Source organism: Aquarana catesbeiana, linkage group LG02 (genome assembly GCF_042186555.1).
Source record: "Aquarana catesbeiana isolate 2022-GZ linkage group LG02, ASM4218655v1, whole genome shotgun sequence".
Taxonomy (NCBI): Eukaryota; Metazoa; Chordata; class Amphibia; order Anura; family Ranidae; genus Aquarana; species Aquarana catesbeiana.
Window position 1 is genome coordinate 771204869 of NC_133325.1, and position 18397 is coordinate 771223265.

At 43.7% G+C, this 18397-nt stretch overlaps 1 protein-coding gene and 1 long non-coding RNA gene across 2 annotated transcripts in view; one reads left to right on the forward strand and one right to left on the reverse strand.

Annotated features, from left to right (window-relative positions):
- LOC141129347 (uncharacterized) overlaps positions 1 to 18397 on the forward strand; it is a 177939-nt gene that overhangs the window by 27391 nt on the left and 132151 nt on the right. The gene's annotated exons all lie outside the window — the stretch shown is intronic.
- LOC141129875 (uncharacterized) overlaps positions 8086 to 18397 on the reverse strand; it is a 96012-nt gene continuing 85700 nt past the window's right edge. The window contains exons 8-9 of the mRNA XM_073617920.1: positions 13476 to 13671; positions 8086 to 8663 (exon numbers count right to left, since the gene is read on the reverse strand). Of these exons, the coding sequence (XP_073474021.1) occupies positions 8562 to 8663; positions 13476 to 13671 (298 nt within the window). The 3' untranslated portion in view covers positions 8086 to 8561. The remainder of the gene's footprint in view (positions 8664 to 13475; positions 13672 to 18397) is intronic.

The following is an 18397-nucleotide window of genomic DNA, read 5'->3' on the forward strand; positions in this document are numbered from 1 at the left end:
AGATCTGGCAGAGATGTTCCCCCCATATCTGTAGGGTTTTTAAGGACATTCCAAGCTACCTTATGTCTTTGATGTCCCCAGACAAAGGTGTTCAAAATAGATTCCATTTTTTTGAAAATCCCTATGGGGATATATAGTGGGGCATGCCATACCATGTAGAGGATCTTAGGTAGGATAATCATTTTTATGATATTTATCCTCCCCATTACTCCCAGAGGTAGTTTGGACCATGCTTGCGTTTTGGTTTTTATCATGTTAAACAATGGCTCTATGTTATTGGTTGTATATTCGCGTAAGTCTCTTGTAACCAGTACCCCTAGATATTTGATAGTGTTTACTCTGACTAATGGTAGTTCTGGGTGTATATTATTTGGGGGAAAATGGTCTATAGGGAGTATCTGTGATTTTTCCCAATTTATCCGTAGGCCTGAGAATTTCCCCATTTTGTCTATTGTGTCTAGAGCTGCTTGAAGTGATGGGCCCTGATCCGCTAAATAGAGTATCGTGTCATCAGCGTAAAGTCCGATCTTCTCTATATAGTCGCCTATTCTGAGACCCACTATGTCCATGTCAGCTCTTATAGCTATGGCCAATGGTTCCGCAGCCAGGGCATATAGCAGTGGAGAGAGGGGACACCCCTGGCGTGTGCCCCTCTCTAGGGGGAATTGCTCTGACATACAACCATTGACGAAAACCCGTGCTTTTGGTGACTGGTAGAGTATTTGTACCCACTGTATAAAATTGGGACCGAATCCATATTCCTGTAGACATTCCCATAGAAAAGGCCATTCCACTGAGTCAAAGGCCTTTGCTGTGTCTAGGGCCACCACTACTCTGGTACCTCGATTGTCGTGTTGTGCTTGAATATTTAGAAAAAGTCTTCTTATATTCATGGCCGTATTTTTCCCGGGAATAAAGCCGGTTTGGTCTGGGTGTATTAAGGAAAGAATAACTTTGTTTAGGCGGGATGCTAGAATTTTGGCCAGTATCTTAATATCCACTTGAAGTAGTGAGATTGGGCGGTAGGATTCGGGGTATCTGAGGTCTTTTCCTGGTTTAGGTAAAACTATTATCTGTGCTTCCTGCATTGATGGAGGGAGTGATTTATGTTCAAATATTTGTTGGTATAGTTTTTGCAATTTCGGGACTAGTATTTCAGGGAATGCAGTGTAGAATTCTAGTGGCAGGCCATCTAGTCCGGGGGCCTTGGATTTAGCTAGTTGGGACAGTGCTTCAGATATATCGTCTTGGCTGATGGGGGCGTCCAGTTGCTTTGCCTGTTCTAATGTGAGTCTAGGGAATTGAATTCTGTGTAGGTGGTTTTTAATTTCTTGTGCGGAGTATATTGTCTGAGTTTTATATAAATTCCTGTAGAAGTTTAGGAATATGTCTGCTACTTGGTGTGGGTCTGTCACCTCGTCTCCCTGTGGGGTGGCTAGGGTCACCACTACTGGGGGTTTTTCATTTAAATGTGCTAAATATGCCAATAATTTACCTGCTCGCTCCCCGTGTTCAAAAATTTTTTGTTTTTTGAAAAAGACCTGTTGCTTAGCTTTCTCTATGTGCATTTGGGTTATTACTCTGGATTGCATTTGTACTTTATGGAGATTATCTGTATTGGGTTCTTGTGCGTATACCTGTTCCAGTTCCTGTAGTTTGTCAGTGGTCATCTGTAATAGCAGTTTAGAGGAATTTTTAAATCTATTTATTCTTAGTGATAATAGTCTACTGGCTTGATTTTTGAAGTTGTCCCATGCTGCAGTATCTGAATCTGTGGTTATTAAGTTGTTTAGCATATACTGTAGTTCTTGTCCTACGCTCTCGAGATCTGGCAGGACCGATAACCGGAATGGATTCAGCCTCCACCCAGAGGCGGGCACTGCTTTTAATAGAGATGCTGTTATCCAACAAGGTGAGTGGTCTGATAGAGCTCGTGGAGCCATACCCGACCCTGTAATTTTGGGTAGCAGTGCATTTGAGGCCATTATAAAATCAATCCTGGACATCGTGTCGCAGCTTACCGAGTGGCACGTGTATGCTTTTTTAGTCGGGTTTTGCCATCTCCATACGTCTGTTAACGCAAATTCTGTAAAAAGTCTGCAGAGTCTGGTTTGGTGCGGCACAGTCCTGGACGCATCTCCCAGGTCTGGTCTGTCCAAATTTGGATTCATGGTTTGGTTAAAATCACCCATCCAAATAGCTGGAACTGATGGGTTTTGTGCCATGAATGCCAATCCCTTCAATACTACCTCAATCGAAAAAGGGGGGGGATATAGCATGCCAGAATCAATAGGGAGTTGCCTCCTATGGTGGCGTGTAGGAAGATGTATCTTCCCACTCTATCTGATTCTAGTGCGATTAGTTCAAAGGGCACTCTTTTGGCTACTAATATCGATACCCCCCTTGATTGATTGGTATGCGTACTGTGGTATAGCCATCCTATCCATGGTTTTTTTAAGGCTACCTGCATCTGACCTGTGATATGCGTTTCTGTTAACGCTATAATATCTGCTTTTTGTGATTTTAGAAATGTTAGTGCTGCGGTTCGCTTAACCTTATTCCGCATTCCGCGGACGTTCCATGTTAAAAACTTTACACTGGCCATGTTAGTTTCTGGATGTAATTAGTGTATTTGCCTTCTTGTAAGATCTCATAATGATAATATCCCCTCAGTCTGCCTTTTCCACAGTACCAGTGTGCTAATGCATATTTGTTGTTGACTGTGTATTGCCTATTCAGCCACTTTAAAGTCATAACAATTCTTATATTCCCAAAGTAAAACATATAACATATCCTTTTAACTGTTCCCATCCCTCCCAGCTGCACATCTCCCCAACCTGATGTGAGCATATAAACCCAAACCGTCAGCATATAACATATCATCCAGCGGTTACCTTCCACTGGAGGCACAATTCTTAAAAGCAATAGATGAGTTTTTCTTTTATGCTGATCCAGCTTTGCTAAAGGGGCGACTGTTCCCCTGTCGAACGTGGAGCATTGATAATCAGGACTACCACACATTGCAGTTATTGAGTTCCTCTTGCCCTCTTCTCCCTCTTTGCAGCGGGTTAATTTAAGTCCCTTGTTCCAGGATACTATAGTAGAGTTCGTTCCTGTTCTTTAGAGGTCTTGCAAAGCAGATCACTTTAAACTGTCCCCACTCTTTTCAAACTGTAAAGGCGCAACCGGTAACCTGCGCAATCCTATTTTATAATCCCCCAAGCTCCATAGCAACGTTATACATGAGCTAGCGTTCTTGTTCCCATCCGTCCCACCCGCACACAAGCTGTGTATGCCCCCATTCTTCATGTCCCTCATCTGGACTCTGGCTCCCCTCCAAAAAGATCCCACGACCCTAATATTTACGAATTTTGTTCAAAGTCAGAAAGTACTCACTGTTGTTACGTGTTCTTAGACAGATTAAGCAGGTCTATTTCTGCGATCCAGCCATGCTGTCGCTGCCGCCGGGTCGTCGAAGAACTGTACTCTTCCGTCCTCCTCCACCCGCAGCCTAGCAGGAAATAACATGGCATATTTAAGATGGAGGATCCTCAATCTGCGTTTCACCTCCTGATATTGTGCTCTTCTCCTTTGCACTTCGCTGGAAAAATCCGGGAATACTGCAATCTGACTGTTCCCGATCTGTATATTTCCTCTTTCCCGGGTGAGTTTGAGGATTTTGTCTCTGTCCCGAAAGTTTAGAAATTTGGCGATGAATGTGCGGGATGGCGCTCCGGGTGGTGGTGGCCGCGCGGGAATGCGGTGCGCTCTCTCCACCGCAAACATTGCTGAAAAGGCTTCTCGGCCGTATGTTTTGATCAGGAGCGTTTCTAGGTATGTTGCTGGGTCTGCGTCTTCCTCTTTCTCTGGCAGTCCTATGAATCGGAGGTTGCAACGCCTGAGGCGGTTTTCCATGTCATCTTGATGGGCATGGAGTTGTTGTATCTGTCTCTGCATCTCCTCTGTAGTATGTCTCATGGGGTGTAAGGCATCTTCCGCGTTGCTGATCCTGGTTTCAGCCTCTGTGACTCTGTCTTTCAGTTTTGAGAAGTCCTGTCTTATCAGGGATATATCAATTTTCACTTCGTCTATCTTTGCAGTCAAGGTACCTTGTAGGGCGGCTATGGCATCCAGAACTTTGGCGGTATCTGACGCCTGAGGAGCGGGGTCCGCGCATGCGCCGGTTCCATTATCTTGTTGCATGTCTTTGTCCTGGCGGCGATATTGAGCGAGCTTGTCTGCCGTCCCAGTGTTCCGTCTCGGTGGGGACATATTCTGCTTCTGTCCCGGGATAGGAGGGGGAGCCCGTGGGGTGGAATATTCCTGTGAAGCGCTCCAGAGGATCTCTTTTTTTGGGGGGTTTTGTGTGCAGGGTCTCGCTTTACCACATACCTGGTCCCCCCCCCGGGTGCTGCACCCCTTGAGGATGTCCTGGGGTCCAGGTTCTTGCAGATCAGTCCTCTCTAGGGGAGCCAGGCAGGCCAGGGGAACTAGTGGAGCCGATTCTGGGTGTAGCAATATGGCCGCCGCTCTCAGGACCAGGCCGGAGCCACGGCCGCTCCACAGGCTGGTACAGGGCACAGAGGCACAGCGTCAGGGGCCACAGGCAGTCCGGGGGCCGATGCATACAGGGGTCAGCCTCGGGGGGTCTCAGCACGCCCGTGGGACGGATCGGAATCGCCGCCGGGTGGAGCAAAATGGCCGCCGCTCCAGGCACTAGGCCGAAGCCGGGGACTTTCCTAGTTTTCCGGCCCCAGAACGGAGCGCTCCGGTTTTCGCGGCCTCGGGGAGCGTTCCTGGCAATCCAACCGCACCAGAAGCTTTGCAGGCACCAGGGTATCTCTGCTGGGGTGTTTTTTCTGGTAGGATTAACAGGATACAGGCAGGATGGCTGATGTAGGATTTTGGGCAGAGGAGCTCTCTATGCAGACGTCCTACTCCATAGCTCGTCAGGCCACGCCCCATCTACTCTGCCTTCTAATTGTAACCCAACTACCCACTTCTGGCATCTTCACCTCCATGTCACCACCCAACCCTATACTGGCCACAGCCAACACCTAAAGGTTAGTGTCCGCACTCCTATCCAGGTTGCTGATGCCTTGCAGCATTGACAGTTGATTCCTTAGATCCACAATCTGGACTTCCAAACAACTTGCTCACATCTCCCATAGCAGTAGTCATCCTTGAACAGTTGTACAAGGAATGTATACATGGAGTAGGAAGTGCACTGGGTCACTTTGCCACTCTTGTAGGACATGTTACCAACTAGAGTAACGGGGATAATCCAAATTTTTTATGCGTTTTATTCACTATTTGTTTGCCCTAAACTGAGAAGTAAACGAAAACCCTCGGTACTCACAATGCCCTCAGTACTCACAAGTGACTGGTGTAATCTAATTTAATTAGTAAGCAGCAGGTTAGTGTTATTCTGAGTTGTAGCAGCCATAAAGCTTAAAAGAGATTGCAAACCCTTAGCCCCGGTTCACACTGAGGCAGCGCGACTTGCAGCGCGACTGCCTCAGGCGACCTGGACATGACAGGGGCGGCGACTTGCAAAACGACTTCTATATAGAAGTCTATGCAAGTCGCCTCAAGTCGCCCCCAAAGTAGTACAGGAACCTTTTTCTAAGTCGGAGCGACTTGCGTCGCTCCGATTAGAACGGTTCCATTGTACAGAACGGGGCGCTACTTGTCAGGCGGCTAGGTCGCCTGACAAGTCGTCCTAGTGTGAACTGACCCTTACACATACCCAGTGAAGTGACCGGCCTCAGGTGATACACAGAAATGAAACCAATCCTCCTACATAAGCTGTACCTGTCTATCTGCAGCAACCTCTCCTCTACAGTCATTCAAAGTCCAGAATTTATACAGCTTGTCTGAGCTGCCAGAAAACAGGGGGCGGAGAGCTGAAGTTACACTCTGCAGAGCTCAGTGAGGAGACCTCCAGAGAGCTAAATGGAGGGGAGGGACACCCCCCCCCCCCTTCACACAGCACACAGGGACAGAGCTGAGGCTTTCAATCAGATACAGATCCCTCCCCGTCACCATTTTTCTCTTTCTGTCAGGAAAACTTGTCAGAAGTAATTCATGCTGATAGCAGAGGAAAAAGGCAGCAGCCAGAAATGAAACTTAGTGCTCTGGACTGAGACAAGTACACAATTATAGAGGGATATGCTTTGTTCATATTTAATGTTTGAGGTTTACAACCACTTTATGTTTACTCACAGTGACCCCCTCAACACCCCCAGTGCCCTCACAATGCTCTCAGTACTCCTTAGTACTCAGTGTGCCCCCAGTACTCACAAGTGACTGGTGTAATCTAATACAATTAGTAAGCAACAGGTTATGTCTAGTACACGCAGGCCTAATGTCGGGCGACACAGGTTGGTTTAAGAAAAAACGTCTGACATGCAGCCTGTGTGTATGGCAGCCGGCTTCTGTCAGCCATTGGCTGAGAGCACTGAATGGAGTGTTGGAGTCCCTGTCAGAACACAACAGCTTAGCACGTGAGATTGCTGCACTACCATAGGATTGTTAGTATAGCTATCAGTTATTTTTTCTAATGAAAAAAAAACTATTAGTGTGTACAAGGCTTTAGGCTCCATTCACACTAGTGCGTTTTTTGATGCATTTCGCAGAAATGCATGGGAATTTTTTAACATGGGTTCCTATGGAACATGTTCACATCAATGCCTTTTTGTACCTCTGCGTTTTTGGAAAGGGTCAGGGACTTTTTTTCATGCAAAATGCAGCATTTTGCATGTAATAGAATTCAATGGACCAGCATCAAAAACGCAAGTGCAGTGTTTTTGCAGCGTTTTTTGATGCGTTTTGCGTTTTTTTTTTTTTAGACTGTATACAGTCTAAAAAAAACTGTAAAAAAAAAAAAAAAAAAAAACGCAAAACGCGGCAAAAACGTGGCAAGCATCACAAAAAAAACTCCAGAAACGCTCAAAAGCAACATGCATAGATGTGAATCGAGCCCAAGGCCCCTTTCACACCAAGGCGTTTTTGCAGCGTTTTAGCGCTAAAAATAACGCTATTAAAACGCTTATAAAACGCTCATAAAACGCTCCCCATGCATCTCAATGGACCCTTTCACACTGAGGCGTTGCGCTGGCGGGGCGTTGAGAAAAGTCCTGCAAGCAGCATCTTTGGAGCAGCTTTTGGGCGTTAAAAAAAACGCTTCAAAAACGCCCCTCTCTATTGAAATGAATTGAAAACGCTTTAAAACCGCCTGAATAGCGCCTATAATCCGCCCTGAGCTGTAGAAAATTCACATGATCTCACAAAAAGGTAAACATGCAAGCAGAAAAGAGAGCATCTACAACAACAGGACTGAACTTGTGGGAAGGTCAGAATGATTAAACAGACCATCAAGGTGCCAAAAAAAAGAAGAATTAATCCCAGAAAAATGAAGATTTGAAGTAAAACCAGACACTGCTTGTTACTTTACAAGACACTGCTTGTTTTACATAATCTCACAAAGGATAAGCATGCAAGCAGAAAGATAGCATCAATAACACATGCTTCAATAACGCTTGAAAAACGCTGTTAAAACGCCTGCAGCATTGCGTTAATTTTACCGCTAACGCCCCTAAAACGCTGTAAAAACGCGGTAATAACGCTAAGGCGTTTTAGGGCATTTTTGAGGAGCCTTGGTGTGAAAGGGGTCTAAGTGTTATTTTGAGTTGCAGCAGCCATAAAGCGATGCCGTGTTCCATGAGAACAAAAGCATGAAAATAAGGCAGGGAACTATGCAAGCATTCTGTGTCTCAACATTTACATCTCATAAAAACAGAATAGAAGTGCAGATTTCTAGAAAACCTCGAGTGCAGATGGTAGAATAACGTTCTGTGCTAGGCATAGATTAAAGTACAACTCCACCTTCGTAACAAATGCAAAACTAAAAAAATATAAATAAATAGTATTCATTACCCAATCTGCTTCATTAAGGCCTGGTTCACACCTATGCAGGTTGCAGTTGATGCATATTCCAGGTTCATTTTGCGTTTTTTAATACACGTTTTTGATCCATTGAAGTCTATGGTACAAAAAAAAAACAAAAAACAGAAAAAAGTCCCTGGCCCTCTCCATAAAATGCACAGATATGAACATGACCCATAGGAAACCATGGTAAATGGACTGTAGTGCGTTTCTGCAAAACTGAAAACGCACTAAAAAACGCATAGGTGTGAACAAGGCCTAAATCTGTACAGGTTTCTGAAGTTTTAATTTTACTCCAATAAAAGGTGCTTTAAATGTTGCTCAATTCCAAAAGGGACAGTCTAAAACTGGCTACGGTTAGCAATAGACAGTTCACTGACACAATATTACACTGTTTCATTAGATCCCACATGAAAAATCAAATGTTTAGGCATCCTTATTCAGGCTTACTGAAAACTTCAAGATCCTGTACAAGTATAAAGAAGTGAAACAGTAATGATCACAGTTGATAAACCCGATGAATTCACTGGCCCGGCTTACAAAATCTTCATAGCCAGAAAAAAAAAAAAGAAGTGTGTAAAGGTTGAATTATGCTTTAAATGTTATGTTTTCCTCTATTTGCATAAGTGCTCATTGAATTCTAGCTTTTTTATTGCGCTGGTGCTTTTTTTAGAGCCTCGTAGATTTCTTTTCTTTACTGAACTTTCCAGGGTTTCCTAAAAATCAGAAAGAATAATTGAATTAGAATGTGCACACACACACACACAATGCAGTCTTTCTTATTACTGCAGCACTGTCTATAAGCAAATCTTCAGTCACTTTTCATTAAAGCAGGCCTACGACAATTCATAAAAAGGGGTCCAGTTGTTTCCAAATAAAGTGAACTTGTGCCCAGACAATACACACTAAAGTATTCATGTATGCTGAACAGAGTAAAAGAAATTTAAAGTGCTTCTTCAGGCATGAGGCTTTTTACCTTCATGTATTTTCTGCATTAAAAAAAAAAAAACCTTCCATGATCAGCATCCCATCACCCCACCGCGCCCCTTAAATACTTACGCGGCTTCTCTTTCAATCCAGCGCTGTACCCATTCTAGCAGCGCTGCTCTCGCTTCCTGCATGCACAGGATACAGAGGCAGCAGCAGGAGCCATTGGCTCCTGTGGCTGTCAATCAAATCATGTTAGGAGGAAGCAGGGGGTGGGGCAGAACTGCGCTGTGTGCGTCTATGGACACACAGAGCCCAGCTCGGGAGCATGGCAGCAAGACTGCCAACCAAAGCACACAGCTTGCTACAGGGCACTCAGAGAAGAGGCAGAGCAGGCGGTGCTATCAGGGGACCCCAGAAAAGGTAAGGGGCCGCTCTGTGCAATACCACTACACAGAGCAGGTAAGTAGAACATGTATATTATTTATTTATTTTTTTTAAAATCCCTTTACAACTGCTTTACATCAAGCCCTCATTCACTTCTGTAGTGATAGGTATTGTTGAAAAACTGTTGGTTTAGGATATATTGTATTTATTGGCGTATAACATGTACCTTTTTCACCCTGAAAATAGAGTGAAAATGATCTGTGCATATTAAACGATGATATTGGGCTGCGTCGGAGTGGAAGGGGGGGGGGGGGGGCGCCGCCGGATTGCACAGAGCAGGGACCTCCTGTTTACTCGGCAGCCACTGTAATACGAAGTCCCACCTCCTGGACCAGCTCCTATGATAGACATCACATGTCCCGGCATTGGACCAGTGTTCTGTCTATCATAGGAGCCGGTCCTGGAGGCAGGACTTCGTATTACAGTGGCTGCCGAGTTAACAGGAGGTCCCTGTGTGATCCAGAATCTCTAATCTCCATACAATGGTGAGGCTGCAGATGGGCACTGACCCTTATTTTGCTTTGAATTTCTTTATTTATTATTAAAGTTTTTTTCCTGAAACTTCCTTCTTAAAATTCAGATGCGTGTTATATGCTGATAAATAGGGTACTTTAACCCCTTGCCCACCAGCCGCCGTCATTATACTGCGGCAGGTCGGCACGATCCCGCGAGCCGTCATAGCTATACGTCGGGTCCTTTAAGCGGTATAGCAGGTGCGCGCGCCATCAAAGGTGCGCGCCCGCGCCCGCTGCACTGTGGGGGTGCCGATGCTCGTGGCCGCCGGTCGCGTCGACCGCCGGCCACGAGCGATCATGGGCACGTGAGGCAGAACAGGGACGTGTGTGTGTAAACACACAAATCGCTGTTCTGTGAGGAGAGACAGATCGGGTGTTCCTAATAGCTAGGAACCACGATCTGTCATCCCCTCTAGTCAGTCCCCTACAGTTAGAACACACAGTCAGGGAACACAGTTAACCCCTTGATCGCCCCCTAGTGTTAACCCCTTCCCTGCCAGTGAAATATAAACAGTAATTAGTGCATTTTTATAGCACTGATCGCTGTATAATTGTCAATCGTCCCAAAAATGTGTCAAAAGTGTCCGATGTGTCCTCCATAATGTCGCAGTCACGATAAAAATCGCAGATCGTTGCCATTACTAGTAAAAAAAAATAAAAATGCCATAAATCTATCCCCTATTTTGTAGACGCTATAACTTTTGCGCAAACCAATCAATATACGCCTATTGCGATTTTTATTACCAAAAATATGTAGAAGAATACATATCGGCCTAAACTGAGAAAAAAAAATTGTTTTTTTAAAAAAAATTGGGATATTTAGTATAGCAAAAAAGTAAAAAATATTGTGTTTTTTTTTCAAAATTGACGCTCTTTTTTTGTTTATAGTGCAAAAAATAAAAACCGCAGAGATGATCAAATACCAACAAAAAAAAGCTCTATTTGTGGGAAAAAAAGGACGTCAATTTTGTTTGGGTACAACGTCGCACGACCGCGCAATTGTCAGTTAAAGCGATGCAGTGCCGAATCGCAAAAAATGCTCTGGTCATGAAGCAGCCAAATCTTCCGGGGCTGAAGTGGTTAAATCAAAGATGTATTAAATTTACATCTTATAACTTTTATCTTTTGTAGTCTATCCTAACATGTACTTCTTGTCTCCCCAAAGAGCTTAAATTTGGTACCAGATTTGGATAAATATATTAATTTAGCTGACAGCAGCAAAGGTGACAAACCATCTATTAGCTCCAGGTTGAGACTTGGGAGCTTATAGAGGGCTCTTTCCCTGAGTACCTGAGCTGCAAATCAGCAAGTGGAAGAAGAGGAGTGAGACACATGACCCCCCATATCCCAGAAGCACTAAATATTTTTATTCTTTGCTGTCTGTTGCCCAAAAGAGCAGAGTGGGAGCAAAGAGAGAGAATATGGGTAACTATGAAGGGTCACAATCAAGTTAACCTGTAGGTTCATGTTGGTATAAATAGTGTAGCCAATATTTACCTAAAAAATAAATACATAAAAAAAAAAAAAAAAAGAAAAAAAAAAAAAGAAAAAAAAAAAAGTTCTTTCCCCCTCATTCGCAGAAAACAAAATTGTCTGGGTGAGTTATTCGTGTAGCATTAAGGAAGAAGTTCACTTTTTAGAAAAAAAATATGTGCACTTTTTTTGCAGGTAGAAAAAACGTGGATTATTTGATTCACATTTTTTTACATCTGCAAATCACAAAAATCCTGAGTCTCATTAACATGCCTGTGTGCTTGATGCTTATACAATAGACACACAACAGATCACTTAAAATTATATACTGCTTGCTGTTAAAGCACACGAAAAAAACAAAAAACAAACACATCATTATTGCGGCACTCTACTACTACAAAGTTGGCAAATGAAAGACAAAATCACTTATGCTACACTAAAAGATGGCCACCAGAGCTCACAGGAAAACATTCATTGTCCTTTTATGTGAGTGGTGACTCTTCGAGCAGCAGGGAGGCTGACAGGGGTGGGGAACAAGCTCCACTTTGCAAAGAATAAATAAAAAAATAGTCCCAAAATGTCAGGATCTCAAGTCTTTTGACAAGCGTTATTTACTGAAGATTAAACTTCTGGTTATGCATTGTGTTTTTTTTTTTTTTTTACAATTTTTCGCGTGGTTTGAATTTTATTTATTACAGGTACTTATATAGCATGTATATTGTATATTCACATTGGTCCCTCCCCTCAAGGGGCTTACAATCTAAGGTCCTTAACTCACATTCATACATACATATGCTAGGGACAATTTAGTCAGGAGGCAATTAACCTCGCAGCATGTCTTTGCAGTGTGGGAGGAAAACGAAGTACCCGGAGGAAACCCACACTGACACCGGGAGAACAAGCAAACTTCAGGAAGGTAGCCTCAGACACTGTGCTGCCCACCCAGGCTTTTGAAAGATTTACTTCATTTTAAATTTTCTTTAATGGTATTTTACATATATATTTGCTAGGGAGTAGGAAAGGATGATATCCCGGCAGATTATTTTTTGCCACCTGTGTTCCATTGTGGAGATTTACCTTTACTTCCTGTCCCATAGCCAAAACAGAAAGTGAGAGTAAATCCTTGAAAATTAAGGGAATTCCCCAGGTCACCAGAACTAGTGGTGGAAGATTGCCCCTCTATTACTTTTCTGAGGACAACCCAAAATTTCAGATTTCCTTTTAATGAAAATGGTAAACAGTAGAAATAGAGAGGGTGAATCTCCTTAACGGGGGGGGGGGCGCGCACAGACAGTAATAACAGACAAAAAAGTTGAGACGGGTCGAAATATAGATGGGCCAACATCTCCAGTACTGATCAAGAAAGGAAGGATTTCTCTTTAATTAAATAATAGATTTCGCTACATAAATTCAGAGTATTTCAAATAAACAATTGATGTAAAGATAGGCTGATTACAAAGCCATCTTGTCGGTTTTACTAGTAAAATACTCTATCATTAAATTCAATTATATACAGTTATATTTCTATATGATGCTCATGTACAAATGTTAGTATGATTGTACAAATGTTATCTTTTAATATCAATAAAAGCTTATTGTTCTAAAAAAAAAAGAAAGGAAGGATTCCCCCTTATGGGCCTTAAAGGCCCTGGTGATTGTAATTACGGTACATTCACCACAACTACTACATAGTCATAGTAAGAGGTAGAAAATTAGAAAAAAATATAAAAAAATATATATATTTTTTTATACTACTGCAGGTTCCATCATGGTGGTCTGGAACCCTGCAGTATATTCTACAGTTTTGTTTTGTCGATTGCCGTGCATCTGTACAGCCACACTTTATGTCTACATGTATTTTTGATAATTTTTTTTATCCTTGTAAAATAAAATTATATATATTTTTTCATACTTTTTCTAATTTTCTACTTCTTACTATGACTATGTAGTAGTTGTGGTGAATGTACTTACAATTATCAGGGCCTTTAAAGTCCTGTAAGGGGGAATCCTTCCTTTCTTGACCAGACAGCAATAACAAACCTGACAGGTGTTCTAATCCTTCTCCATTCTATCCAAAACTAACAAAAAAAGTTTTGCCTTTAATTATACTTTAATGTATTTGATTAGTTTCCTGAGGTGGCTGGAGATGAATATATAATAACGTACCCTGGGATTACTCTGGTCACTGTTGGAAGGTTTTCCTTTATTTATAGGTGATGGTTGTATTGCTGGTCCAGAATCATTCTCAGTTGAGAACTTTGGAGAATCCCATCCCTTGATCACCCTGACCAATTTCTTAATGGAGGACGTTGGTGCTTCAGGTCCATTTCCAGCCTGTTTCCTTGGCGTTTTGGCTTCCTTTCTATATTTATATAAAACCATATTTACAGACATTAGTTTGAATGATTAGGTCAAGCCAAAAGGTAGTCACATATACAGAATAAAACTTGAAAAGACAGATGCCCACTGCCATCAGTCATGTATTTTAGTTCATATTCTAACTGCCTGGAACAAAACAGCTGGAATCTGATTGGTTGCTATGTGCAACGCAGATGCTTTATTATGTATATATATATTAGAATACACACACACACACACACACTCTTATGACCCCTGTATATTCCATGCCTTTAAAAAAGACAAAAAGGGTGTTTTTTTAACCAGCAATATTACAGATTTTCTTTTAAAGCTACAGGACGCACAACTACCCAATGATTATTTGATGGTAACACTGGATGCTTGCAAACCTGTATGCTTCTATTGCACATACTCCAGATATTGAAACTGTTAAAGACAGTTGCAACCGCGTGAATTGCTTTCTCAGACACCGATTGAGTTCCTTCTACTATCTTTATTACAGATTGTTTTAGAGAATATCTTCATTTGGTTTCTGGAGGGCTACCTATACATCAGAGTGGCGGGTACATTCTAGTGATCTTCTTTTAATCACTTCAGCTCCGGAAAGGTTTACACCCCCCCCCCCCCCATGACCAGGCCATTTATTGCGATACGGTCATTTTAACTGACAATTATGTGGTCGTGCGACGTTGTAACCAAATAAAATTTACATCCTTCCCCCCCCCACAAATAGAGCTTTCTTTTGGTGGTATTTGATCACCTCTGCAGTTTTTATTTTTTGCGCTATTAACAAACAAATACCGCCACATTTGAAAAAAAGAAAAAAACATTAATTTTTTACTTTCCACTATAGAGCGCATCCAACAATTTTTTTTTTTTTTTTTTTAAAAATCGAAATTTCTTCATCAGTTTAGGCCAATATGTATTCTGCTACATATTTTTGGTAAAAAAAACTCCCAATAAGCGTATATTGATTGGTGTGCGCAAAAGTCATAGCGTCTACAAACTATGGATATATTTTTGGAATTTTTATTTTATGTCTAGTAATGGTGGCGATCAGCGACCTCTAGCGGGACAGCGATATTGCGGCAGACAAAATCAGCTACGAAGGGACACTTTTTTGGGGACCAGTGACAATTTTACAGTGATCGGTGCTAGAAATATGTACTGTCACTGTACTAATGACACTGGCTGGGAAGGGGTTAACATCAGGAGCGATTAAAAATGAAGTAAACCCTGATGGGTTTTATTTCCTTTATTTTACCCTACAAAGTAAAAGCATAATGTGCTAGTATGCATTGCATACTTAACTGCAAATGAAGCCCACAATGTCCCCACTGCAGACCGCATCCATGTTCGCCCCTCTTCCTTCTGAGGCCATGGACTCCAGCTCTGTGACTGGCCGGAGCTGCGTGACGTCACTCTCACGCATGTGCATGGGAACTGCCGTTCAGGACACACTCACCTGAAGAAACGACGGGGGGGGGGGCTCAGGCCGTTTCTTCACAGCGCATGTGCCAACAATGACATCATTGGCGCAGTATAAAGTAAGCCTAGAATAAGATTTACCTATAGGTACTGTAAATCTCTTCTAAATGTGCGCCGTTTAGGAGAGATTTACAGTACCTATAGGTAAGCCTAGAATAAGATTTACCTATAGGTACAACTTGCAAATGGAGGTTTACAACCTCTATAAAGGATTAAATGTGTGCCTAGGGAGTGCTTGCCAACTGTGGGGGAGGTGCCTGTACTGTGGGAAAGTAAAGATCCATGTTCCTGCTTTGCAGAAACGCAGGATCACTACCTTCCCTACTGACAGAACGGCAATCTGCTTTGTTTACATAGGCAGACCGCCATTCTGCCTCACTTCCAAACGATCGGTGGGTGCTGGCAGACATAGAGTCCTCTGAATCCGCTGTGTCCAATCAGAGCAGGTTGCCAGCAGCGGGCGTGCATGCCCCAGACCCGAAAGACGCCGTATATGCACTGTATATGGTCGGCTAGGGTTTAAGGCACTGTATGTGGTGGGGGAGAGGTCCTCCTTACCTTTAAATCAGAGCTTAAGCACCATGGCTTTGATATATGAATGTAAACAGACATTTAATAAGAACACTACATCCTTCATTGATGCTAGTCTAAAAAAAAAAGGAAAAAAGAAAAATGGCCTTATACACACGGACATTTTTACAGCGGCGTTTTTGAGCTTTTTTAAATTCATTTATTGTTATTCAAGCAACTCCGGGGGTCTCTTCCGACTTCTCCGCTCTCTCCGGCCTCTTCTCCGCACTCTCCGGTGTCTTCTGCTCTTTTGCACACTCTTTTGCTAGCGGTTGTCTGGTCTTCTCCGTTGTCTTCTTCCTTCTTTTCTTCCGATGTTGACTCAACGATCTCTCCTGCTGTAATGCCGTGTGCGCGGTGCGCAATGACTTATATAGGTATGGGGGCGGGGTCACTGGGTGATGTCATCCGGTGACCCTGCCCCTTATGACATCACAGTCCCGGGCATGACAGGACTGTGAAGTCATAAGGGGCGGGGTCACCAGATGACATCATCCGGTGACCCCGCCCTCATACCTATATGTCATTGCGCACATGGCATTACAGCGGGAGAGAACGTTGAGTCAATATTGTAAGAAAAGAAGAGGGAAGAAGACAATGGAGAAGAACAGGCAACCGCTAGCAAAAGTGCGGGAAAAAGAGCAGAAGAGGCCGAAGAGTGCGGAGAAGTCGGAAAAGAACCCCGAAGTCGGAAGAAACCCCCAGACCTGCCTAATAAATTACTTTAAAAAAACTCGTGTAGTGTGTTTTTTTTATTGACACTTTTTCCCCAGATGAATGGGTAGCCATACTCATTCACATAGGGTGGGGGGCCGGGATCTAGGGGCCCCCTTATTAAAGGGGGCTCCCAGATTCCGATAAGCACCCCGCCTGCAGACCCCGACAACCAAAGGCCAGGGTTGTCGGGAAGGGGCCCTTGTCCTCATCAACATGGGGGCAAGGTGCTTTTGGGTGGGGGGACACAGTGCCTCCCGCCCCAAAGCACCCACCCCCTATGTTGGGGGCATGCGGCCTGGTATGGTTCAGGAGGGGGGGCACTTGCTCGTCCCCATCCCCTTTCCTGACCTGCCAGTCTGCGTACTCGGATAAGGGTCTGGTATCGTCTTGGGGGGGAACCTCACTCAAATTATTTTTTTCTTTTTCTCAGGGGTTCCCCCCTTAACATTCTCAGCACACAAGTTGCACCGCAAGTCGGATCATCTTGATCCGACTTCTGGTGCGACTTCTATTCAAATCAACGGGCCCCCCATAGGGAACCACTGATTTTGAATAGAGACAGAGAAATGCGGCTGAAAGCTAGCGTGGGTAAACGTACATTGAATTCAATGCAAAACGCGGATAAAATTGCGTTTTTAATGCCGCTTTTCCTGGCGTCTGTACTAGCTTTACAGCCCGTTTTTTAAAACGCCCATGTGTATGAGGCCAAAAGGGGAGGCATTGATGTCACTGCGGCCCATTCAATCAATGGGCCAAAGAGTCTGAACCTGGAAAGAAGATCACCAGTGACAGCCAAGTGCTGACACTGCAACTCTGAAGGGGGGGGGGGGGGGAATTTAGTAGGTAAGTCTGCCATAATATGCTGTGCACACTACTACTACCACCGATTGTTGAAAATGTATGTGGAAGTTTAATTTTGCTTTCATTCGTGATCCAGTTTAGGACTCGATTCACTGTTACCACTGTAGAAAAGACCCTCTTTACCAAATATTTTGACTGAGCCTGAGAGTCCATTCAGACTTGTGCGACTGTGTGATTTGCACTGCAACTTGATGCAATTTCAATGAGTGCGACTTTGTTACGACTTTGGCTTTGACCAAGGTGATCGTTTTGTTTGTGCTCTACAAAATCATTATACATGTGTAGAACGGAAAAAAAATAGTTTTGTTTGATCACTCTTCTAAATGGCGGAAAGAGGTACCTTATACGATAGCCCGCAGTATCCTCGGCTGCTCGAACATCCACTTGATAAAATTTTGTGAACGTATGCACTGAAGACCAGGTAGCCGCCTTACAAATCTGAGCCACAGATACCTGATGGTGAAAAGCCCAGGAGGTTCCTACACCCCTGGTAGAATGAGCTCTCACCCTAAAGGGAGGAGCTTTACCTTTCAGACGGTAGGCCTGAATGACCAATTGTCAACATCCAAAGAATGCAGTCGCCTCTCTTCCACCGAACGAGGCTGAGAGAAAAAAGAAGGCAAAAAATGTCCTGATTTAAATGAAAGGCTGACACCACTTTTGGCAAAAAGGATGGAACAGGTCATAACATGACCCTGTCGTGGTGAAGGATCAAGTATGGTTCCCTGCATGAAAGGGCCGCCAACTCCGACACGCTTCTAGCCGAGGTGATAGCCATCAGGAAGGCTAGATTTCGTGACAGCAAGTCTAATGGAATTTCCTTAATACAGTACCTGACCGCGAGATTGTGTTTCCAGCGCGATACCATCGCGCTGGTTCTCGGCGACAGGGTACTGTGAATGTCGCGCTGGCTCGCTCATCGGGAAAGGAAAACTTTGTTTTCCTTCCGCGATGAGTGACAGGCAGTGCTGACAGCTGTCTGGTATGAATCCTGAGGCGGGAACACCGCGCCAAATTTTAAATGAAAAAACCGGCGTGGGTTCCCCCCTCGGGGGCATACCAGGCCCTTAGGTCTGGCATGGATTGTAAGGGGA